Here is a 25,712-nt window from a genome sequence, read left to right on the forward strand (position 1 = left end):
ATTTAACTCTAAAAACATGAAAACAATATAAGAGTTAAACCAGAAGTATATATTATTGCAGCAGCAGACTTCTTAAACTTCTCATATCCTTCAACCAATCCCAAACGTCTATGTATTTTTGTTCAACATTTCACCATTAACCATATTTGTTTTTCAATACACCAGGGCTGCGCATCCACAAGAAAGACAAACATTTACTGAGGGAGAAAATGAAGTTTATGGAAACCAGCCGGCAGCTAAAATCATTTAAATCCTTGAAGGTACGACTCACATCCTTAACAAAAAGATAATTAGAAGTCAATTAGCTGTGTAAACAAACATTAACCCGAGCACTTAACCGCCTTTCCCTGCTCCTTAAGTGGCAATAAGAGACTGCAGGGGAGTAATCCTATAGAAATAAGCAGGCTATCATTATTCTGGATGGCAGCCAAGCAGTAGTTTCATACAGGAGACAAGGTTTTTGGCTCAGTGAAGTAGCTTTTTACTAAGACCCATATGCACATGCACTGATAGACTAATGCTACTGCAAGAGGGTGCTCATTAGCAAACTTACGCAAAGTGGAGGCAGCTATTCCACAGGCAATTCAACTTTCTTAAAGGTTCATGTTTTTCGGTGGGTCGTGGAAGTCATTCAGGCAGAAAATTTTGAAAAAAATAGCAGGATTTGGCTGAACACATTTGGCATAAAAAGAACTGCACTGTTTTTTTTGTTTTTGTGTTGTTTTTTTCAAGAAAGGCAAAAGTCCAGACATGACTCAATACATGACAACTGTTCATTGCCAAATCTCATGCAAACAGAGATGCTCCAGATGACAAATACTTGGATAGAATAATTTAATTTTGCCACTTTTTGCAATCAAACAAGCAAACTCTAAATGTGTCACCCATGGACTCAAGTTTAAGGTGATGGGTGATACAGTAGCCTACATCTCAGTCCTTAAAATTTTACACTATTGTCTACTATTTTTACTAAAAGGTATGTAACTTTTTCTTGTGTGGGGTATGCCATCTGCTTGTCTCCATGGAGATGTTATTACAAGTGACGCCAACTGCTCAAGTTATAAGTCAGATCTGTGGAGAGATGATTTCTTATAGCAATAAAAGCAGCTACAATGAAAAAAGTGATAAATATGTGGTTAATGCCATAACATCTGCACGGAAACACCCACCAGAAAAGTTACATAGCGCATCTTTAATTCATTTTCAGTGTTGCTTGTTCAAGTTGCACTTATATTCTACTAGGCCTGTCACAATAATGAAATAATGACTATATTCAATATATTTTGGAACTCAATATTTATCGTGTGTACTTTTTATTTGCAAAAGTGGGAAGATTTTGGTTATTTTAGTTATAATATGTTAAAATTTGAGCTGTAGAGGGTTGAATAATCCAGTTCAGTGGCTAATTATATGAGTCATTCTGCTATTTATTTGTTGCAGCTCATGCTTTTGAATGATATTGTCAATTTAAAAAGGGTTTGCTGGGATTATCTTGCTTTATTTTAATCTTAGTGAGTGTCAAAGTATTTAAAATGATCGGGTCTGGCAATATTTCTCTGTAGTAATATATACTTATCGTGACAGGCCTATTTTCAACATATTGAATTAATATGGGTAATTTCAAGAAGTTCAAAGTTTGCCAACCAGTTCATTTATGCATCTGTGGGCTCAAAAGTAGCTTGTATTTCAAACGCACTGATTCCTTTCCTCTAAAACTACAATTAGATCAAACAGTTTACTTTACGAGGTTAAAATGAGGCAAAATTAAATTAAAAAGTGTGCATTTGCAAGAGCCAAGTTGGGATTTTCATGCTAGAGCAAACTCCACATTCATTTCAATTTGCAAAATGCGCCAAAACATGCGAGCACAGTGAGTCTGGTCCTACCCATGTGGTCTGCGCTCCTGCCGGGGGAAGAGACCGGAGCCGCCGCCACCGCCGCCGCACGGTCCACCCGGGCGGAGATCGTGTCCACTCGCTTCCCGTCCATCATGTCGAGGGTAAAGTCGGAGTTGTGCGGTGGTAAAAGACTTGTAGAGGTGCAGCGGTGACAGGAGCCCGGATGGAGATGTTCAGGAGGCTGCGTGCGTCTAACTACTTGCTGCTTTCTCACACAAACACAAGTCCCAAGTTTCCCGAGTGAGAGGATAGAGCCGTGCGCGACGGGCACGAGCGGGCGGGAGCGAGCGTGCCACTTTTTTTATTTTTTTTATTTTTTTATTAAATTCAAATATTTATCGCGTTTTTTAATTGAACCAAAACAAACAACAAAAGTATAACAATAAATAAATTAATAAGTTCATAACACAAACAGTGATTAAAGTTGCACTCATACAGTCTACGGGTGCGCTATTGCAGGGTTTCAGATTACATCATAATATTTTATAGGCTAATAATATTTAATGCAGATGGGAGGCAGCAGGAATTAATATAGTTTAAATGCAGATTTTTGTTATTACAGTGAGTTCTTAAGTCGACTCACTCATGGAAATTAACAGATTCTTAACAGATTCAACATTTGTGCATTTACCTTTTGGATATTTCATCACAAAGTACAATGAAATGAACATTGAAATCTGACCTATTGATTATATTGTACTTTGTGATGAAATATCCAAAATGTTGAACTTGACATTTTCAATTATTGAATAAACCCAAGACGGTATCACAACATAATTTTGCATATTAACATTATTAATTTTAGCTGCCAAACATCTGTATTAATTAATATTAGTCTATAGAATGTTATGATTTAATCTGAAACTCAGCTCAGTTCACGCTTACGTCACAAACCAGGAAGACGTCTGGAAACATGCGATGATAACTTCCGGTGGGCTATGTTCGCAGCAGTAAATCTGACAAAATCTAGTAAAAATGAGAAAATGTCCCAGTTTTCTTCATCTGCATGTCATTGTAGAGTTCTTTTATGTTCAGTTTTCATCATTTCTCCACTGACACACAACTCCGAGCACACTGGGTACATGCGATTTGGAGAGATGAGGGCAAGATGATTCCAAACAGCACAGATGTATGCAGTCTTCATTTTACCGCTGAGGAGAGTTTCTTTACAGTCACAGTCGGTCGGCGAGCCCAGTGTCAGTAACTACACCGGGAGTTGTCATCGCATGTTTGCAAATGTCTTCCTGGTTTGTGACGTCAGCGTGAATAGAGCCTATTTGTAGCTTTTCTGCTGGAAGGTTTGTCATCTGCTTGTCTCGATTAAGAGGTTATTGCTTTGCGCAGAATTTTCCATACCATGGCATTAAACTTCTGGACGAGTTATAAGTCAGATCTGTGAAAAAGCAACCCAGCTTAAACTGCATGAAGTCAAACAGTTTCCTCTCTATTACAAAAAAACAAAGGACAGTGAGTCCCTTTGGTCTGACATGATTTTCATATTTAGGAATAGGGATGTAACAATAACCAAAATATCGTAATATCATATCGTCAAAGTTCTCACAATAATATCGTGGACCATCACAATATATATCGAATTACAAGTCTCTTTGCTTAAATTAAGAGTTATGGTGCAGCAATAGCAAAAAAAAAAAAAAAAAAAAAACAGAGGGAACTACATAGACCATGATCCTTTGCTCCATTTAGTGCAGACTACATGAAGAAATAACACTTTTAAGTTTTAGCTCTTTGCATTAAGTCTTGTCAAGGCATTTTAAGATGAAAAAATAGCAAATTCACAGTTTTGTTAGCCTCCACAAAATATTGCAATAAATATCATGAGAATGTATTCCATGAAAATATCGTATAGAGAGACTTGGATATCATTACACCCCCTATTTAGGAATATTATTACAGGGTATAGTAAAAGTATTATTATAAGTAAAATGAGTTTTGGATTTTACGGTTGCGTACAGTATATACATTCAAAATAGTAGAAACTATTTAGTAGGACTAAGACTACTCTGTATTTTGCTATCTAATAATTAGCATATAAAAGACATTTGCACATGTATGTACTGCTACAGCCTAATACTTAATACTCCTAGAGATGAACTGCATTTTCTCAGGGCCTATTCACATAAAGAATAGGGTTATAAAATTCAAGAGAGAAATCAGTGCAGGAAAGCCAGAACATTCCTTTTAAGATTATCTTCTTTGTCCACTGTCAAACTTTTATCTCCTGAAATAAAAATATATTTATGGTGCAGGTTATTTGGCATGCCACGGGCAACATTAAACTTTGAAGAAAATCTCTGGAAGTGGGATTCAGGGACCACCTGGAGCTTTGTATTTTCAACATAAATTTTCTCACATTCACAGCACCACATCCACAAACACTTCTGACAATTCCTAAAGTCAAAACAGTTTCACATAAGCGTACGGAATTTACAATATTTTTACTGAATAATGTGCACAGAAAATCATTGTTTGTCCAAATGATCTGAATCCAGGAGCAGCTTTTAGCAGACCACACAATAAAGTGTTCCAACATCCAACAATGATAAAAATAGTTTCCAAAAATAGAACTAAAAGGCTTCTTAGTGAGTCACTGTCAGCAGTTATGAAGATTCGAAGACTTATTTTAAACAGCATTGCACGTGCAGAGACATGAAAAGACTGTATTCGACTTTTGTGCATCTGTCTCCCAAGAATACCACAAAGGGAATATTTGCTCTTGTTCACACTCAGCTTTTGACAAATGATCAAGAGTAAAGCATCTGAAACAGTTCCGATATGACACATAATATGACTGTAAAGACTCAAATACATTTGGAAGTGTACAAGTTTAGGACGTGTTTATTTCGTTGTCAGATTTACTTTAGTTTTATTTATTTAGATTTATTTATTTATTTATTTTATTTAGATTTATTTATCTCACTAATGTAAGGATGATCATGCTTTTACCTCGATGGGTATACGAATTGTATCACATCTGTGTCTTTCCAAGGGGTTGACAAAATTCTATCCACAAATACCTACTATATTGTTAATTTTCTTAAAGCACTATGCAAAATTGACTTATTATTGCGATAAATTATAACTCTATAGCAGACACAAGCACAATAGTTTTTTTTTAATGTGCTATATAACCTTCCTCTCCATGGAGCTGCCATACTGTGGAACATTTCAGGCAACAATGAACACACAAATGACTGACCATCTGCCAGAAAAGTTACACCGTGAACCCTTAATATAAGGTTGCCAGGTTGGCATGGGTTCCTCAAGAAGCAAACTTGCACCATTTGTAATTATGAATCGGTTGAAATATTTACAATTATTTACACCTTTGACACGCATTGGCAGTTATTTTACATTTCTTTTTAATTTTTGTACCCACATCCCATAAAAAACAAACTAACAAAAAAACATTCTTGGTAGATGTAACAATTATATGCTGTGATTAACTTATTACAACATTTTCTGCACGATTGCATCACACACCGTTGTTAGATTGTATTTTGAGTGAGTGGGCAAACTGAATTTCGATCCACATTTTTTCTTCACATTTTGTATAACTTACATTCACTTATCCAGGGAAATAAGTGGCAGACATGTCAGGGACACACTATTAGGTACCTTCAATTTCTGTGGCATGTGGTATAGAGGAAGGCTACTGTCTGAAACTGTCACTGAAAACAATGACTGATTTTGAGTTGCAGGCTATAAATAACTTTGCACCTGGACAGAAAGTGGAAGCCAAAATGTTCTCAGTTGGAATGGCACCTAGATGGCAATTTGAGGGCATAAATGAGGTCCAACAACACATGGGGAAGGGACTCCACAGATGGGCCGATGTCAGCGCTATGGAACAAAGGAAGAGAGAGACTGGGAGGAATGCACTGTGCACTTTACAAAGGTATAATTATGTCTTTTTTTATGTTCCATTTGTTTATTTTGGCAAGACTGAAATGTGATACTGAAAAGGTCTATTGGCACTTTTTTGTATTTGAAATCTCAATCAGTGAAAACTAACATTGCTTCAAAGATCTTCATACTGTTTGGAACTGCCATCAACAGTGGTAGTGTTTGTAAATGGACACATTTTTATATAGCATCTTTCCACCTTTAAAGCACTCAATGCGTAGCCAGGCTGGCACCACCTAGTGCCTCCACTCAATTTCATTTCTCTCCAGTGACTAGGTCTGGAATAGGAATACACCAGACGGTTCGCAAAAACCTCGGAAGTGAGAATTCGGGCACCAGCCAATCAGCAAAGAGCCATACATTCTGTTGGCAAAGATTCCCGAGATTGAGGATTTAAAGCCGGAACAAAGAGAATGTTTGGTGAATTTTGTCAAGGGGTAATATGGGATTTGGGAAAAGCTTAATATACCAGTAAGCCCTGTTAGTGGCACATTACATACATCACAACCAAATAGCAGCAATTGGTTAAATGAAAAAAAAGCACCTGCCTACCGTTGAGCAAACAAATTCTAACACTGCGAGGTCAGACGGTTTCCACAAAGTGAAACCAACTGATGAATCAGGCTTCTCAAAGCACTTTACATCAAGGAACGACTCACCAACATTCACACACATTCATACACCAGTTTACTCAGGCACTGGCGTCTTGATGGGCTAAGTGTCTTGCCCAAGGACACAACGGCAGCATTCATCTGTGGGAGCTAGAATCGCTCTGGCAACCTGTGGGTAGGTGGATTTGTTCGCTCAACCAATTATGTTTTTATGTCAAGAGCACAATTCAAACTGCCAACCTTTGAATCTATAAAAAAAAAAACACTTTCAACTATCAACAGTGGTCGTGTTCATAATAGGAACAGTTATTGTAATAAAAATATAGTGAAAAGTCCAAGTATTTGTCTTATTAGTACTGGTAGAGGGAGCTGTTTCATCAGAAAAGCAGCATTTTTTATTTTATTTTATTTTTTTTTTAGCATTTTAAAGCAGCATCAGAACTACAAAATATCACAGGTAATGTAAAAATCTACTTAGACAATAGATGCTGGTGCTGAGACTGTTGGCCCAAATCAAATCTGTCATTCGGGGAAGCATTTATTTATTTTTTTTACTGCTTTAGTTTATTCAACAGATGTGGGCTGTGTTGATTATGTGTACGTTTTTATACATACATCAACGTTACACAACAGATGACAGCCTGAATTGCTTTTATATTTGCAATATCACAATCATATATTACCAAGTCTTATAAAATATTGTTGGGATCAAAGTTCTAATCGTGTAATCTTGTATAGAATAAATAACGGTATGAAAGTTTGACTATAGCAGCCAATCAGTGCACACATTGGACCCGATTTTGATCTAATGATAATATCAAAACTGTACCCCGGCCCTCCTGAGATCTCCAAATGAGCATCTATTTCTGGGACCCATTCGTGGCGAGACAAAGTTTAATCATGATGTATCTGGCTTTGCACAAGGTCTCCGCGCTGTATTTAATCAGGAGGACAGTGATATTAGAAACCCAGCCTTTGTCATTCATCTACACATAGTCACAATCTAACACTATCTCAACATCAAACATCCAATCCATCATGAGAATACAAAATTCAACTCGCAGAGGAATTTAACAAGGACTCATCATTGTAATGCGTAAGGCAAAATGCAGAAACAAAGGCTGTGTCTTGCCTAAGGACACATAAACCACAACCTTCAAGTAACCTGCTTAAGGATTTGCACATCTACTAGTAGTTCGCTCACCAAAATATAAGACACTATTCCCTCAAGCTGACCTGTCTACATACCCCATCACTTTGAGTTATGAACATTAATTTCTATTTAAATCATATACATAACATTTAGGAGCGTTCTGAAACAAATTACTTTCCTAAAATGTCCTCTTCAGTTTTTTGGCGTAAAAAATGATGGCACATCCCCAAAAACCCTATTTCACAAAGTGCATCTCTCATTATTTGTGGGAAAATTATGTAAAATTTAAACATGAGCCAAAGATAAATTATGGATTAATGTTAATATCATGGCAACTTTTACCCACAAAATGCAAAGATTTAGAACAATTCTTCAAATCAATGACAGCCTCAAAAGCGAACACATTTAAAATTTTTTGTCCCGCTTAAAATCTCCATGGCTTGACTGTCAATACTAAACTTAGGTTTGTTATTCTGGACAAACAGTCTAATTACAATGAGCATTCAAATGTATCCACTCTCCATAAAGTATCAATCTCCATTTTAGGAGGCAGGTTTGCGCTGAGGAGCCAGATGCTTCCTTCAGGGCTCATGTGCAGTCTTTGGAAAATGTAAACAACAAATCACTTGTCCGCTGGTCATGCCTGGGCCTCCTCGAGAAGAATTAAGGAGATGCACTCAGTGGAACAATGTGATCAGAATAGCAATACAAGCCATGGGTGTTGCTGTATGAAATATTGATGAAGATGCGCTTTGTTGTACCACTGAGAATGTTTTTGTCTCTGCATTTGACCCATCACTCAATGCCAAATTTGGAAATATGTTTAAAGATGGGCTCTCTTAAATTGGGATTTTCTAGAGTCTGAATAATAAAGTAAATTAAAGCTGCTTGTGGCGATGATGGTCTTTGCTGGTCAAGCCAACAGATCCTCCACTAGAAAAATTATACAGTGCACCTTTAAATGTGAGCTGTGAGAAATGCCCCATGTCCATAATATGTTTATGCTTGTAGTCATGCTTAGAATTTAATCCCCAAATTTGGTATAAATCCACTTTTCATTTCCTTTATAGTATATTATGTTCAGGTTGAGATCACACATTAGTGATTCAAATTTCAGCACAACTGGACTAAACATGTGTGTGCACTGAAAAAACGGCCCGAGAGGGGTTCATCAAATTGCAAAAACAAATTTGACAACAATAACCTGACTTTTTTACGTTTCTCTGTCCAGCATGTTTAAATCTTACAAAGGTCGCTTGATTGTGGCCGATGTGAGACCTGCAGGTTTTAATCAGGTTGAGGAAACATGACTTTATTCTAATCTCTGGTGAGGCTCCTCCCTCTGGAATTCTCCTCCTCAAAACATTTGGAGGAAAAATTCAAATATAACAGGACACAGGACAGATACAGGAGCAGAGGACACACAGTGTGGAGCAGGAGGATTATGAGAGCTGATCTGGAGACTTTTTAAAGATTTTATTATGTGCTTCTACGGCCTAGAATGTCGTCATTGTTAAAACATGTTTGTGGTGTTTTATTTGAAATTAGAGTTAATGTAAGGACTCCTTGAAACAAATTGTATTTGATTGTCCATCTACAAAACTGTGACAGTTGTACTCAGATTTAAATGTGTTGCTTCCAGAGTAAAATAAAAAAAAAAATTCTTTGGAAGAGTCTTTGCGCCCCTGTTGACCAACAGTGGAAAACGCCCCATGCCTGTAATATAATTTTTTGCTCGTAGTCATGCAAAGATTTTAATCCTCAAATTTGGTACAAATCCAATAATGCTGATGTTTCTATAGCTATGGTAGGAGCGTGATAGTGTTATAATCGCTTAGGTTAAGACTGGGATCACGCAGTGGTGATTTGAATTTAAGCTCTCTAAACCAATGCCTGTGGCCGTGAGAAGAAAATTAAGGTGTTTTTCGCCGGCATGCTAGAGGCAATCCTTAAGGAATATCCCCCCCATAAAACTGATAATTTTACCCTAACAGGTGGATAATGATGCATTTTTACTGCTTTATTTTTGGCTCATAACTTCTCAGCACACTGGTGAACACACACACACAAACTCTCTCTACGTCAAGCTCTATGTCTTTCTCAACCAAGCTCTGGTACCTCTACACATCAGAGGATGATGCCGAGCACTACGGTGAGGGCTTCGACCTGGAGGCTCTGCTCTGCCCTACACCAACAGGAAGCGATCAAGAAGCACGGGAGACCCAACTGGTGTCTCCCAACATCTAGGTGCCCTCAAACCCAGAGGACAGAAGTCTGGTCCAAGACCTTCCACCCCTGGAAGAGAGCGCTCTGGTCAGGACGCTCCATGAAGAGATGGAGTGAGCAAAGCCCAAACTTGCAGATCCAGTCCAAATAAGCAACTCTTTGGACCACAAGCTTAAATCTCAGGAAAGAACCGACCAAGAAAAAGACTTGGAGTTTGAAAAAAACTCAATAATTCTCTCCACAAGAAAGATGAGCAACTGCAAGACCGGATTAATGGCCATAAGGAGATCTGATACCTGTACAACTCTGCAGTACGGGAAAATGTGCAGCTGAAGCAAGAGCTTTCGAACTCCAAAAAAGTCAGGAATAAGACTAACGATTTGGAGATGGTTCATTTGCTCCACTGACCACCACCTCATTTAATATATAAATCATGACAGTGTTTTCAATGACCTTGGCTGGTTCCATAATGCAAAACAGAAAAACCCTCCTGTACAGAGCTTCTTGTTTTTATTTTCTGATCAATGTTATAATGTTGTATCCTCATTAATCCTCATCCTCATTTTGCGTAGGAACTTTAATATTGTGTTGTTTTTTGGATAATATGCATTTTCTTGTTAGAAGAGGATATATTCGACTTCTTTTAAGGTTATAGGTCTTGCAAAATTCTTCTCTATGTATATGGTTTTAACTCTTCGGTGTAAACATTTATTTTTTTCTGAAAAATTGATCAATGCACTTAAACTTTTTTCTCCCTACATTCTCTTGTGAAATTGTCTGGTTTTGCAGTTTGGGTTTTTGTATTGTAAACCAACAAATGTAATAAAAAAATAGGACAGTAAAAATCAGGGCTTATTATATGCTGTTTAAAACGTAATCAATTACCTGTTTATTTCTGAATTTATAGCATCTAAAACTCAAGTACTTCATAAAAGAAAGGTAGTTTAACTAAATATAATACACACCTGGATTATAGTGACCATCTCTGGTATTTTGCTTGTTCTTTAAGACTGAACAAAGTGTCTCTTATTGAGTATAGGGTAACTATGTCCACGTATGTACACAGTCTATGGTCTGAGAATATGTGGACCTTGCACAAGTTTGCACAAATATAATTAAATTGCATTGTCTTAATCCATTATTGATTCTCCTCAAGGTGTCTCTAGTCACCGTAAAGATTTGATCTTATCAGTTTATTCACTCTAATGAGCTTTATCCCAAACAGTTGTGCCTTCCTTGACAATGACAACCTCAAATGCACTTGGTAACAGATGGGACAGAAGCACAGCCATTATTTGAAGATCACTCTTTTGTCACTCCGGGGAATCAGAGACTGCCACTAATCAAGCCATAACTGCTTTCTACATAATTTAAAAGTGCTGTTGTAATTTGTCATATCTGAAAGGGTTCGGCAATACATCTTTGCTGGAGTGATATATGAGTTTTATTAATGTGTCCTTAATGAAAAATTGGACCTACTGAAGCCATGGAGTGTTGGTTCCTCTGACCGGGAGAACAATTTGGGGGTTAACTTTGAAAATGACTCCAGACTCTTTAGCATAATGAGGGTTTTCATTTGCAATGTACGAAAATGAGGCAAAATATTAAAGCTACAGCAAGCAAATGTCCAGGCACTGCAACTTTTAATCTAAGATACAAGTTGCAAATGAGCCTTTTGTCATGTCAATGTCAGCATTTATTAAAAACGATTTTCAGGGGTTTTGACGTTGTAGAAGAATTTTTGTAGGTGCTGGTATTTTTTTTGGTACGAACACCTTTTGATGCTCTTAATTAGGGCTGTCATGATTAGGGCTGTGCAAAAATATCGAAATACCAATCGTTGAATGTGATGATACAGTATCGATATCGTAAGCTGCTAAGAATATTATTTGGTATATTTTACGAATTTCTTTTGTTACAGTGTCTCAGTTTTGTTCCTTTAAATTAGTTTATCCAACACATTTGACATTTTCACTGTTTTGAGGTAAAATTATATATATAATTATATTAACTTTGCACAATAAGTGGTTCAACAAAAACTTTCAGTATCACAGCCATGATGTAGCCATTATTTTTTTATTGGGACATATCGAATCGATTTGAAATATATCGTATCGAACCGAACGTGCACTGTATTGAGATATGTAATGTATCGTGGCCTATGTATTGACTTATGTATTGGCAACTTCTTAATGATACTCAGCCCTAATCATGATAGCAAATATTGAAGTGCAATATTGCTGAAGTAAATACAGAAAATAAACCATAATACTGAAACTAATTCATACCACTGATATAAAACTCAAGAGCAGATTTAAACTACAAAAACAATTCTAAATCTGCAATATGGTAAAAAAAAAAAAAAAAAGATGAGTTGCAATACGTAAACAGCGAAATGAAACACTTTAGTATTTAGTTTGATTCTGTTATGAGTCAGAAGTTATTAAGTCAAGCTTTCAGAGTTTAAATCTCAACAGACCAGTTCACAAGTACACTTTATTTCATTCATTCTCAGACCTAGGCATTAACAAACTTTATTCTTCGAGAAATACCTTGTCTTGAATTTCTCGCTTGAATAGTTCCAAAAATAGTAAATAGAATTGTAAGTGTGAAAACCCCCAATACTACAGGTCCTGTGGGAATACACCATAAGAGTCAAGTCTCAATGCTCATTTTTTCTCACTGAGGATTCTGAGCCGTCAATCATAACCTGCAAATCAGCAGAGCCCTTACTACTGTATCTGGGGACTCATCAAATCTGGCAGAGGGGAGGCACAGAGAAAACACCACTGGAGCCACTGGCAATTAAAGTGTAGCTGCACTGTGGGGAAAGGCACCGGAGGTCACAATAAGGTCAACAAAAACCCAATTACTGGGGTGTCATACATTGTCAGATAAATTACTTTATAGGACCTATTTTCATGAGTGCTAAAAGTAGAGCAGTAGTCATGTTCCTGGAGCTAAAATCTACTTTAAAACAGATATATAAAATTCTAGTGAACTATTTGTGCCAGTCAAATTTGTTGCCATATCCTGTCAGCAATGTTTTGGAGATAATAAGGATAATTTGATATGGTGCACCAAGAAAGGAGAAAGTCAAACTGGGTAGTGCCACAAGTGAATTCCAAAGAACCCCAAAATAGAAGTTCCAGAAAAAGAAGCTTGACACGGTTTACAAACATGTGTTTTATATTGGGACAAACTAGAGAATGGAAAACAGTCCCTTAACAATATAAACCATTTCAAGTTCAAACCATGCAACTGTGTTCAACTCGCTTTGTACAAAATGGTTGGAATAAAAGTTATAAAAATAAACCATTTACAATACAAAACATATATACAAAACAGTGGCAATAATTTGGCTAGCTGCTTAGTAATTATTTTGATTGTATATTTTTAAAAACTGAAAATTCACAGTGATAAATCAGTTCTAAAAGTCCATCGGAGGGAAAACAGTTGCTACACAGTAGTTTCGTGTTTCCATAGGCCTGTCTTAATGCTGGCTGTATTCTCAGTGTTTATCAAAGGCACTGCTTGGCCGCTGTCTTTGAGGGTACCATTCTGAGTGACCAGATTCAGCCCGTACGACTTGGGTTGGCTCTCGAGTTCTGTGCTATTGCTCTGCTTCCCAGTAGTCGAGTCCTTACTGGAGCTAGACACAACAGCCTCCACAGTTTTTATGGAGCCGTTGGACAGAGAATTCCCCCCTCCCTTATCGGAGTAGCGTGAGCGGCGAGGGAGGCTGGCACTGTCGCTACTGTCCTGCTGCATGTGGCGCTCCCTGTACGCCATGTACGCCGCTCGCCGGTGGTTACGGGCAGCCATGTCATAATAGTGTCTCTTGTTTGGGACGCTCTGTACGCTGCCCTCGACGCTGGTGGGCACGTCGTAGGCATACTCCCTCAGCACTGTTAGCCGACTCGCCCTATGTGCACGTGCACGGTTTTTGTGATGCCTGCTCGAGTGTCCGTTTGTGGGCGGGGTCGGACTGTTGATGTTGTTCATTGGCTGAAATTGCACTTCAACTGGCGATACATGCATGTTAATTTTAATCTCATTGTCTATGGAGTGCTCAGTGAGGCTGTTGTCCAAAATGGCTGCTCCATTTGCAGCTACTGGAGGGGATGCTATCTTACACTGCACTGCTTCTGCATGTAGATTAGTTAGCTTGCTCCCCTGTCCAGAGTTGCGCATACTGGGAGCAGTTTTGTTTGTATGGGATGAGTCAGCGCTGCTATGCCCACATTTTACAGACTCCCCATCAGCTTTGCTCACAGCTCCCCCTGTTGCAGATGCAGTTTCACCTGGCGTGGATAAAAGAGCGTCCTCTTGCGCAGAATAAGCCCGTCTCCCGGAACAACAAGCCTGAGACCAGTAGCGCCTCATGTCCTGCCGGTTGACACAGTGGTGGGCGATCATAAAGGCCCCTAACGCCAACGCAGCCACCCCATACAAACATGTGAAGGCCAAGTCAAAAGGGTGATCCTGGGAGATAGCAAGTGCTCCGAAAACCCAAAGAGCGCTGTATAACCCCAGCGCTCCAGCCGTGCCCAATAACTGTACCGCAAAGGTGTACTCGTTCTCCAGGGAAGACATGGGCACAGAGTGAGGAGGGTGCCCAGCGGAGGGTGAGCCGTCGTGGGGCTGGAGCTGGAGCGTGAGGGGCTGCGTGGTGGGGCTTCCGTCCGGGTTGGAGTCGGCGTGGATGGCCTCCAGGTGCTGCTGCTCCTCCGTCAGCTCCTTGAACTCGTAACGTCGCTCGGGGTGACGGCGCAGCTGCAGCAGGATGCTCAGGAAGTACATGCAGTCCACAAAGACAATGAACCCAACCGGACCGTAGAAAGCACCAATGCTCGGCTCCCAGGCCATCCAGCAACTACAAGAAACATATTTAGAACAGAAAGTTTTACAATTTGATACTGAATTGTAATCCTGATTTAATAACACACATTTCGGATACAAAGATACAAAGATAACAATTTTATTACATAGATAGACGTTCTGTCATCATCTTAAAGTTAACATGGCCTTTTGTAATGACTATTTATAGTTAGCATAATCCTTGAAAAAATAAAAATTTACCACACAGATATACCATATTGGAATTCTATCATTGTTTAATAGTGTTAGGCATTATAAGTACCTTTTACTTCAGCCTAAACCCTTTTGGTCATGATCTATGCCAGGATAGTAGTCTATGTTTTGTTTTGTTTTGTTTTGTAGTGCTGCAAAATGACAAAATAAACTACTAAATAACTACTAAATCCCATTCTCCCTATTAACAATTGTATAAAATTGTATCCAAATGACAGTCCCAGATTTAGTCAGCAGTGCAAAAGAATCTGAACAGGTGCCACTTGTGATGTATCCCTTTAGGTAAGATTTTTACACTATCAATGTTTTATATTCTTATTTACTGGGCCTGCCAAGCAAATTCTGTCAGACTTCATGTGATAATGCAGTTTGTCACTAACCCAGTCTAAATAACAATGACATTCTACTTACTAAGGTGCATTTGTCCTGCTCCCATAGTTCTTGATGTTGGCTGCCGCAGTGATTCCACAGACGATGATTGGAATCCCTCCCCCAATGAGGTAAAACCTTCAGAGAAATATAAAACATTGTAACACTGTGGTGGCATGGTGCTCTACACTGACATCTTGTGGAACTAAAATCTTAACACAAGACAATAATGTTATGGCATGTAGTAGAAAAAAAAAATACACCAAACAGTGTATGATCTTTATATCACGGCCTATTTAAATTAATCTTAAATTCCTAATATTTCTGAGGGAGAAAACATTTCAGGTTTGTGCTGCAACGTTTCACTAAAATAATGTATCTGAAAGCTCTTCTATAGCATAGGAATATTGAATAGTACCGTAATTAGTGTAAATTGAGCTGCAGTGACATACCTCAGCATTGGTCTTGGAGGAGGTGGGGGCTCGTCCAGCTCTTCGTAGCGCTTTGCTTTGCGAGTCACCTGTTTGTAGATGTTACGTGCAGTCACTCCCACCCAGAGAGCTGTCGCCAGGGTTGAATAGTGAAGCAAGATCCCAACCTAGAAAAAGATTGTATTATTAAAATAACTGTTAATGTACAGTAAATGCAATAACAAACAAATTAAATTATTTGGTCTTCATATTTATTCAATTTACTGTAAGAATGTTGGGTTATTCTAATTAGTAATACATCCCAGCAGAGCAGCATTGCCTCAAACCATGAAAGCAACCCAAAATATTGGTCCATGAAACTTTAGCCAAATATCTGAAGTTTCACGAGTGAGCTTACCCAGAGGCAACTCCAAAAACTTTTCCTTCCACATCTCACTTCATCTCTCAGCTGAACTTTAGTGCTAAGGGCATGATACTCACCGCTTGACAGACACTTGCGTTGGCCGTCTGGTTGATGCCTCCTATAAAGACGCCGCAGGTGAGAGCAATGTGCAGGCAGAGGTTCACCAGCATGTGCCAAGTCTTTTTGCTCACGCGAACTGACCTGGAGAAATAAATTACATTCAACTGTTTAGAAAGGAAAACGATCCCAAATAAATCAGGACTCAAATGGACCAAAATTCAGCAACTAGAGGAAGGAAAGGTCATGTCTCTTACTTGTGATGGTAGATGTAGCTGATTATAATGGTAAGCAGGCATAGCAGGAGAATGACCGATGTGGCATAGCTGACTGGGTGCAGCTGGATGCTTGGAGTGGAATAATCCATCTTGTTAAGGTCCTGGAAAAAAACGTTGAATGGTTAAGCGTGTGATTTTGAGACTTTTCCAGAAATGTCAATTAAGCAACAGTAAAGCTTCAGAGAACATTAGGCCAGAATTATACTGGAACTAACCAGGGATGTGGGGAAAAAAGGAAAAGGCAGGAAAACAAAAAGCTAAAAATGTATCTTAAATGTAAATGACTATTTTCAATCAATCAATCATTCAGCAACTTTATTAATCAATTCAGTTCACACATCTCTGGTCCTGCACAATCCATAAATAAATAAAATAAAAAAGAAAATTTAATACATACAACACACACCATGCATTCAAACCCCAATGCATCACGGACACAACAGCAAATTTACTTTCCATTTAAAAGCTTTATGGTAGAAGGAATAAAAGATTTAGCCTAGCGGTTGGTCTTTAGTTGTGGGGTGACATATCGTCTCCCAGAGGGCATTTGCACAAACTGTGAGCGCAGTATATAGTTATGGCCTTAGTTTTTTCGAGCACTTTATGTCTCCACGCAGAGGCCAAATCCTCCATCTGAACATTACTGATTGTCTGTTTAAGCTAAAAAACATTACTTTTTAATTCAAAGTTTGATTTAATAAAAAAATTAACCCAGATTCAAAGTAGAAATAGGCAGCTGTCACCCTTTGACTGATTTTGCATGAATGTACTTATAAACTTGAACTGTCCATGATGCCAGAGATAAAAGTTACCATTAGAAGGCCGTAGTTGCCAAGTGAGTTGCAGGATATGGTGGTAAAGTTGTCGTGGTGACCCAGTATTCTGCAGCCTTCGCTCTGCCAGCCGCCCTGGCCTCCTCCCAGACTGTAGTTCCATTGTGCAGAGACCGGATCTGATCCACGGGCAAGACGCCTCAGGGTGATGTTCACAGGAGTACGCAAATTACGAAGTGACACGCCATCTGGAAGCAAGCAGAGGAAAAAAATGTATAAAGTACTGTGTAGAGGAAAGAACGAACAAGAAATAGCAATTTTATTGCAGTTATTAAAATGTCTTGAATATGAATCTTGTTTTTAATAAACAGTTTGTCAGATGTTTCAGTTTCAGCTTTTGTATCATTAAGAACAAAAATATCTGTCACTAGAAAAAGAAAATTGCACTATATTACACACACAACTTCTACATTTTATTTTTCCCACTGTATTGTAACAGTACCTGTCCTACATTCAATTGTATTATAATAATTATTTGCAAACCCTCAGAAAGAGCTGTGTGCATCACTATAAGACGCTTTGAGATTAGAAGTGACTGGCTGTGCGTTGGTAATCCACACTGCTTCACTTCACCATCTGAAAAAGTTGCTCTAAAATTGTGCGTGTGCCTGAAAAAAGTCCTGCAAGCGAAAACTTACGAGGCACCATAGGGTTTGTGAGTGCAAGGAAGATGCATTTAAATACCTACTTCTTCCTTTCACGGTTTGAAAATCTTGTATGTCAACTTTAATACCTCAAATAACAACATTTAGAGTTTTGAGAAGATCACTTTTAGTTTGTATATTAAATGGGATTCATTATTCTGGGAAAAAATTCTATAATGACATACAGAACTACACAGAAGAAAGAAACTGAAGAAAAACTAAATGGCTCACCAATCATGGCCATGATGACAGGAGTGGTCACAGTCCTCCTCTTCCCGCTGTCAGCGAGTTGGGATGAGTTTCCAGTGGATGGGAAGAATTTGCCGTTTCGGAAACCCAGAAGATACAGCTTATATACTGTGTCCTCCGGCTGCACTGGGGGAGCGGCCTGAGCAAGAAGGGACTGGGGAAGCTGTAGTGAAGCTTCTATAACGGTGTTCTGTGAAACATTAAAAGGAGACATGTTATGTAAAATCAACTTTTATGAGCTTTCAACAATATTATACTGGTGAACCCTCATTATGAGCTTTCCTAGAGATATATTTCGAATTATTCTTGCATTTCTCTCACCTTGTAGAGGATGCTGGAGAATGAGCTGGTGGTGTTGCATTTGAAGGTGAGGTGGCGGTCCTGGCCGGGGGTGCGTTCTGGGCTTGGCTTTTGGAACAACATGCAGGTCATACCATTCCACTCATTCAGCCTGACTGCGTGAGCCTCCATAGCTATATTTGGAGAGGTCTGGGGAAAAAAAAAAGAGTGAATATTTAATTCTATGTGGTCAAATAAAAGTCTATGAATTCATCTTTGACTAGTTGATATGGATCTAACAATAACTGAAATATCGTGATATCATATTGTCAAAAGTCTCACAATAATATCAGAGGCCCTCACAATATATCAAATTACAAGGCTTTTTGCTTAAATGAACAGTTTTTTAATAGTCTTTCTTATTCTGTAAAGCACTTTGAATCACTTTGTGTATGAATTGTGCAATACAAATAAACTTGCCTTGCCTTGCCATGGTGCAGCAATAGCTAAAAACCAGAGGGAACTACATAGACCATGATCCTTTGGTGATGTCAGTTCAGACTACATGATGAAATAACTGTTATTAAGCAGTTATTAAAGTTATTAAGATCTTAAAATCTTAATTCTTCATATTATGACAGTACCAAAGGCTTTTAAAGGATTTTCCAAAGGCTTTTAAAAGGAAAGATGGCAAATTCACAGTTTTGTTAGTCTCCACAAATAATCGCAATAAATATCGAACTGTGAGATGCATATTGTGAAAATATCGTATTGAGAGATTTTGGTATCGTTACATCCCTACTAGTTTTAAGATTTCTGGAAGAAAAATGATTAATGAAGTGATAATAAGCAATATTTTTCATTTAGTTTTTACAGACAGAAATACAAAGAAACATAGCCTCTCACAAAAAAAAAAAATCTACAATAGCCACACCACAGTACTGAAGCCATTTAAACTTTTATAGATTTTTGAATTATAACAGGTCATAAGTTTTAAAAAAAGATCATCGGTTTCTTACGAGAGAGAAAGCTTGAGCTGTAGCCAGGCGGTATACTGCAATCTTCTGGATGCAGGTGATGATACGGGAGCAGGCCTGGGCATCACGCTGAGCCATCCACAGCACCTTCTCATCAGCCAGCATCAGGTTACTGGCCATATTCAACATCACCTCTCCCAGCTAGAGAGTGGAAAAGAGAGACATAGGATTTATCACTGGGAAGATATGTTTGCAGACTACGGAGAACAAAGAACTAAAACTAAATTGCATTATAATGTGAAATCATAAAGTTTTCAAACCACCCCATAAGTTTTCAATTTTATTATGGCGTCACTGCATACTAAATTGAGTAAGATCCGCAAAGTTCCCAAAATGCCCAAACAATAGACAAATAGAAACACAATATTGGAAAGTATTCAAACTCAAAACACAAACTCTCAGATTTCTTAGATGTTAATGACAAAGTACTTACATCTTTGAATTTCTCTACAAACTTTCCAATCTTTTCTATCATCTCAGCTACAAAGATGATGTCCATCTTGTCTGAAAAGTTGGCGGCATCCACTGTGCAGACCAGGAGGCGACGAGCACTTGGGACCACAGTGCTTTCATTGAGAGGAATCTACAGTAAAAAAACACAATTAGATGAAAATGTATGTATTCTTCCTTTTCATGCGAGCTGATGTAGTTTTATCACACACCTGGTTGATGACATATAGAAATCTTGTGACATCTTTCTGAAACTGACATCGGGAGTAGTCCTCCTCTGTCCACTGTCCTTCTCTGTTGCAGTAACGCCAGGCTCGCTGGTCCTCTGAGCTGCTGTAAGAAGCTGAGGACAGTCTGCTACATGGGAGATACGCTCGGATCCCAGCTAGAGTCCGAGGCCACCTAAAACAAAGCATTTAAAGAACACTTAGAAGCATGAAATCTTTGCACTAGTACTGTGCAATTACATGTTTTAACCACAAGGGGGTAGTAGTTACCAAGGAGATACATAGACATACACTACATTGCAAGCAAAAAGTTTTGCTTTGATTAGAACAAAACAGGAGTATATTATTGACTTACCTAAAGTCCCCCTTGTTGTTGGAGACGCGTTCAGGAGCGCAGTATTTAGCTGTACTTTCTAAAACCACTATATGCACAGTCCTGGTGGTGTTGCCTCTGCTTGTCCAAACTCGACACTCCCAGTTCCCAGTGAAACCAAGCTGGATGTTTGAAATGGTCAAGGCACTGGTGGAGGGAAAAAAAAAACATCAATTAATCAAATGCGATTCAGTAGGGCTGCAATTAACGACTATTTTGGCAATGATTAGCCTAGAGATTATTCTTCCTATTTGAACCAGGTGAAGCTGAAGTGGTGATGTTTGAGGATATCCTGATGGAGTTTATTTACAGACTAAATCATTTTTTATGTAATCAATTTTGATGTTAACGTTTCTCAGAAAATTGCATGTCTTGAAGTCCACATAGTAATCAAATATCATAATAATCAGAATAATTGCTAAATTAGTTAATGATTATTTAAATTTAATTGATTAGTTGTGAATAATCGATTAATTTGTTTCATCTTAAATCTGTTTTGTCATCCTGTCTTTATACTAAGTTATGGATAACTTTGAAATTGAAGACTTTAAATATCTAAAAACAGAAATAACATCTTGAAAAAGTTAGGTGAAAAGCAGAATGATTTGAGCATGATGTTTTCAATCTTTCAGTTTAGTTGTTTATGTTATTTGATCGGACATTTCTAAAAATGTTATTGTTATTACTGCCATTACAATTTAAAAATGTGCAGTAACTTCATAGTTATGGGTTTTTCATTGAACTTGATCAGACCTTGCAATGAGGGAGCAGTTCTGGACCATGCGTTTCTCGATAAAGATGCCCTGGGCGGCGTCCGGTTTGACCATGCGCCCGTTCTGGTACCACAGCACCTGCATGTCCTCGGCCACAAACGAGGCCTGGCACTGGAACGGCAGACTGTCCCCCTGGAAAACCACCTGCCGCTGGGACGGGGTCAGCTGGAAGGAGGGCAGCTCGAGAGGCGCATCTGAGGAGAGGACAAGGAATGTAGTGGTCACTATATTTGGACATGTGATTAAAGCAGCTATGTGACACAGTGGAATGGCTGCTGTGCAAGGTATCTCCATTTTGGAGACGAGATGGAAAGTGACTCTGGGTTTGGAAAAAGTACTGTAATAGCTGCTGGTGGTAGTGGTAGTGGTAGTAGTAGTAGTAGTAGTAGTAGTAGTAGTAGTAGTAGTGATGTCACAATACTAAAATTTAAAACTCTATTTTGATACTAAGGAATGGAGTTGATACTCAATATAGATTCTGATACCATGATGATTAAAAAAAAATAAAAAAATCACACTTTACATATAATATATGAGGCGATTTTTAACATTACATTATAGCACTTTCTTTTATCATGTGGACTTTTATCTATAGTATGTAATTCCTTAGTTGTCCTGGTATGTTTCATGTATCATAGTGGTCCATGGGCATGTTTATAACCTTGTTCTAGTCTATGTGGTCTTTCTATTACTTATTTTGACACAGCTCAAGATCATTCATTTCTATACTCATAAAAGGTATAGGTATCTTCACATCACTGGTGCCAGGCTACTACAGTGAACATAGAAAGAAGACAAAGCCTGCACACTTACTCCCAAACTGCTTTTAATAAATGATTTCAACGACCAGTGGATCTTCACCCGTTGAAGATCCACTGATTGAAACGTTCATTAAAAGCAGTTTGGGAGTAAGTGCGCAGACTTTGTCTCACTTTCTAAAGTTAATCTCTATCCTTTAAATTAGACTTTTTAGTATTAATACCTGCTCAAATGACTATCTAGTTTTGATACTAATTTTAGCATTGATCTTTGGTTTGCCATGTCCTTTGAGCATGAGCCAGTTCACAATAGTCGCTCTGTTTTCCCATTGTGAAATCAGCTTGAGAATCAAAATGCACAAATGCACACACGTGCATGCCCTACAATGCACTTACACGCAGAAAAAGAGTAAAACTACATTACAATAGTTATTAGTTGTAAATGAAACATGTCCAGACAAAATATTTTTACTAAACATTTCTATCTTGCTTTTTTGTAGACAGCGAAACAACTTAAAAACGGTTTGTGCATTCGAGGTCCATTTATCTCGCCTCTATTCCTGCTGTGTGCATTTCATAATCCCGTGGTGTGATGAGTGCCAGGCTGATAAGACGTGAGCAAGTAAAAACACACGACTGCTCTGGCCCTTCTCCTTATCTCTCATGTCACTGCACAAGCCCCTGTTCCCCAAACACAACACACACTGATACCAGCAGGAAAATTAAAGAGACAGGACTGGCTATAACAACACTATCTGTGTCATAGCTAAACGGTGCCATACTTTAGCCTGTCAGAACAGCTCAAACTGAACTAAGCGGCAACTTTAGACCTACTTAAAGTTAAGACATTTCCAACTTGTATTCACAACCTTGATGAAAGTTTTAATAGTGTAGACAATACAAAAGCTGTACTGCCTCTTGTTTACTCCACATAGGTACTTTTTAGGGATGTAACAATAACTAAAATATTGTGATATCGTATCGTCAAAAGTCTCACAATAATACCATGGGCTCTCACAATATATCGAATTAGAAAATCCTTTGCTTAAATGCATGGTTTAATAGTACCAATAGCTAATAAACATCGGTAACTACATATCCCATGATTCATTTCAGCGCAGACAACATGAAGAAATATGTTTTTACTTGAATTCTTCGGATTATGACAGTAATAATTCACATCAAAATCTTGTCAGGGTGTTTTAAAAGAAAAAGTGTCTTATGAACAATTGTATCGGCCTCTCCAAAATATCGCAGTAAATATCGTACCGTGAGATGTATATCGTGATAATATCGTACAGAGAGATTTGGATATCGTTACATCCCTACTACTTTTTAGCCTGATAATACTGTATGTACTTTTGTGAATTTATGAAACTATATTTTGTAACATGAAAGGTGCACTGTGCTTTTCACCTGGATTTGTAATTATTTTGCCTTGAATGTTCCACAGTATGGCATTAAGCTCGTCTATTTTACATTTATTCCATTACAGATGTTTTCAGACACCTGCCCAAAAATGTGACCTGTATCGAAGACTAGTTTAATTTCTGTTTTTATCTTCATGGAGATAGATGAGTTTAATGCTTCCAAGGAGACAAGCAGCTGGGGAACCTTCCAGAAGAAAAGTTACACAGTGCACCTTTAAGTCCAAAAACACAATATCACCATGTATGTGAGACATTTTGGTATGTCTTTGTCTTATGTCCTTACCACAGGTCAGAAGCTCCGGTCTGATGGAGGTAATAATCTGGCCCTGGAGCGACTGGGGATAGGAGCACTTTGTATTTTTGACGACAATGTTTCGTTCCTTGATCCAGCGCAGCAGCCACAGAAGGTTGCAGTCGCACAGCAGGTACGGCGTCTGAAACTCTCTGAGAAGTGACAGATGTGGGAAAGAGAAAAAGAGAGAAAACACAGGTGAAAACGGTGACTTCATCATTCCGCACCGGTGATGTCACCTCTCAGCAGGACGGCTCCTCATCAAACTTACAGAGACTTCAGAGACAACAGGCTGTCAAAGGTCCCCTGAGCCAGCGATGAAAACATGTTCCCTGAAAGATTCCTGTTGAAAGAAAAGACATAAGACTTTACTTGTACATACATCTGTATTTTGGTGCTCTGCTACGTTTTAACACATACTATGCATTTTTATCCTTTTGTTTTTCTACTTTATTTGCTCTGAACTGAGGTTATACTATGTCTGAGTCCTTTGAAAGTTTGAAAACATCATATGATGTAACAGGACAACAAATCCAGTACATTCCTATACAATCTAGTTATGTGCCTCAAGGACAGTTAGTTCATTAATATGCACTGTTGTGACCAGAGAACGCACTGATGTTGATGACAAACGGACAAACCCAATAAACGTAAACAAAACTATTTTACAAAATTCATTAAACAACATTATATTCAGAATAGATCATACTACACACTGAAAAATTGTGCAAAACCGATTAATCAGGTCAAATAATAGTCATCTAACTAAATTCTTGTTAATATTGTGTTTTCTTCTGGTCAGATAACTTTGCTTTTTTATTAAATTGCAAAAAATGTCATGGTGAACAGCAGATATATTTTCAAAATGAAAGGTACTTACAGTTTTACTAGGTTGGTGAGCCCTTTAAAAATGTCGACATTTAGACATCCAATGCTGTTGTTGGACAGGTCTCTGTAACACACAAAATATTTTTATTACTTGTTATTCATATTATGATATCCATGTGTGACAAGTCTGTTAGGTCCCTTTCCAGCCAAAATTTATAGTATGAGAAAACAGATCACGTAGACACCGTTTTGAAAGTTTGACAGAGGCGAGCTGGAACGAGAAAGTAAAAATCTGCTGACAGCTCCACGACGTTCAAGGTGATTTTGGATCATGTGTGGGCCTCTGGGGATTCTGCACTTCAAAGCCAAGTGCAACAGAACAAGAGATTAATCCACCCTTTTCATTGTCATAAGTTTAAGTGCTTCTCCTATTTGTAAGACCTGACAAGATGCTTCTGGTAAATATTAGATCAAGTCTGCAGACACTTGAGACGTTTTATGAAAAATCACAGACATTTTAGGCCTTAGAGGGGCTGTACCCAATTTTTCTAAAGTGCCGTGAAGTATTTTTCCCCAAGTACAGATAGATAGTAAAGGCAACTCTTAGGGTCAATAGAAGACTACAAACTAGAAAGTAAGGTATGCTGTTAGCATGCCATTTATTGTAAGCATTACCATGACTTGGCCTCTGAAAGTTGTGAAATGTACTTAAACGCTAAAAATGCATTAGGAAAGTGAGGAAAAACTTTGGATCACCGCAAACTATTTAAAATTAAGTAGTTTTATTGTCACATTTTAAAATCAGGTACAGCTCCTTTAACTAGAAAAGACGTACAATATTTAGCAATAGTTTCAAATATCCACTGGAGACTCTTGGACAAATCTCTAGCGCCACTTTCACATCAGCGGTTTTCAAAGTCGCAGCTAATCTCATTTTAATTTCCTAACTATAACCCTGGATGTTAATAAAATTGTTCAACTTAATTAAAAATCGCAGGGTGTCCATTGCAGCCAAAATACCTTAATAAAAGTTGTAAATGATAGCCCTTTCAGAATGAGCTAATCACTTCAAAGTGCCAAGTGAGGAAACTAGAG

The 25,712-nt window shown here is 38.2% G+C and overlaps 2 protein-coding genes across 2 annotated transcripts in view; both read right to left on the bottom strand.

Moving 5' to 3' along the window:
- kcnip4a (potassium voltage-gated channel interacting protein 4a) overlaps window positions 1-2,122 on the bottom strand; it is a 150,810-nt gene extending 148,688 nt beyond the window's left edge. The window contains exon 1 of the mRNA XM_055156347.1: window positions 1,887-2,122. Coding sequence (XP_055012322.1) covers window positions 1,887-1,992 — 106 coding nt within the window. The 5' untranslated portion in view covers window positions 1,993-2,122. The remainder of the gene's footprint in view (window positions 1-1,886) is intronic.
- A 10,861-nt stretch (window positions 2,123-12,983) lies between these two features.
- adgra3 (adhesion G protein-coupled receptor A3) overlaps window positions 12,984-25,712 on the bottom strand; it is a 30,640-nt gene continuing 17,911 nt past the window's right edge. Inside the window, exons 4-19 of the mRNA XM_020923898.2 lie at window positions 24,670-24,741; window positions 24,061-24,132; window positions 23,781-23,941; window positions 21,290-21,503; window positions 20,519-20,683; window positions 20,149-20,338; window positions 19,920-20,069; window positions 19,469-19,627; window positions 18,492-18,659; window positions 18,153-18,360; window positions 17,257-17,465; window positions 16,424-16,545; window positions 16,187-16,310; window positions 15,728-15,873; window positions 15,318-15,413; window positions 12,984-14,688 (exon numbers count right to left, since the gene is read on the bottom strand). Coding sequence (XP_020779557.1) covers window positions 13,272-14,688; window positions 15,318-15,413; window positions 15,728-15,873; window positions 16,187-16,310; window positions 16,424-16,545; window positions 17,257-17,465; window positions 18,153-18,360; window positions 18,492-18,659; window positions 19,469-19,627; window positions 19,920-20,069; window positions 20,149-20,338; window positions 20,519-20,683; window positions 21,290-21,503; window positions 23,781-23,941; window positions 24,061-24,132; window positions 24,670-24,741 — 3,673 coding nt within the window. The 3' untranslated portion in view covers window positions 12,984-13,271. The remainder of the gene's footprint in view (window positions 14,689-15,317; window positions 15,414-15,727; window positions 15,874-16,186; window positions 16,311-16,423; window positions 16,546-17,256; window positions 17,466-18,152; window positions 18,361-18,491; window positions 18,660-19,468; window positions 19,628-19,919; window positions 20,070-20,148; window positions 20,339-20,518; window positions 20,684-21,289; window positions 21,504-23,780; window positions 23,942-24,060; window positions 24,133-24,669; window positions 24,742-25,712) is intronic.

This window comes from Boleophthalmus pectinirostris, unplaced genomic scaffold, assembly GCF_026225935.1.
Source record: "Boleophthalmus pectinirostris isolate CB_2022bp ecotype Guang Dong unplaced genomic scaffold, ASM2622593v1 HiC_scaffold_20, whole genome shotgun sequence".
NCBI lineage: Eukaryota > Metazoa > Chordata > Actinopteri > Gobiiformes > Gobiidae > Boleophthalmus > Boleophthalmus pectinirostris.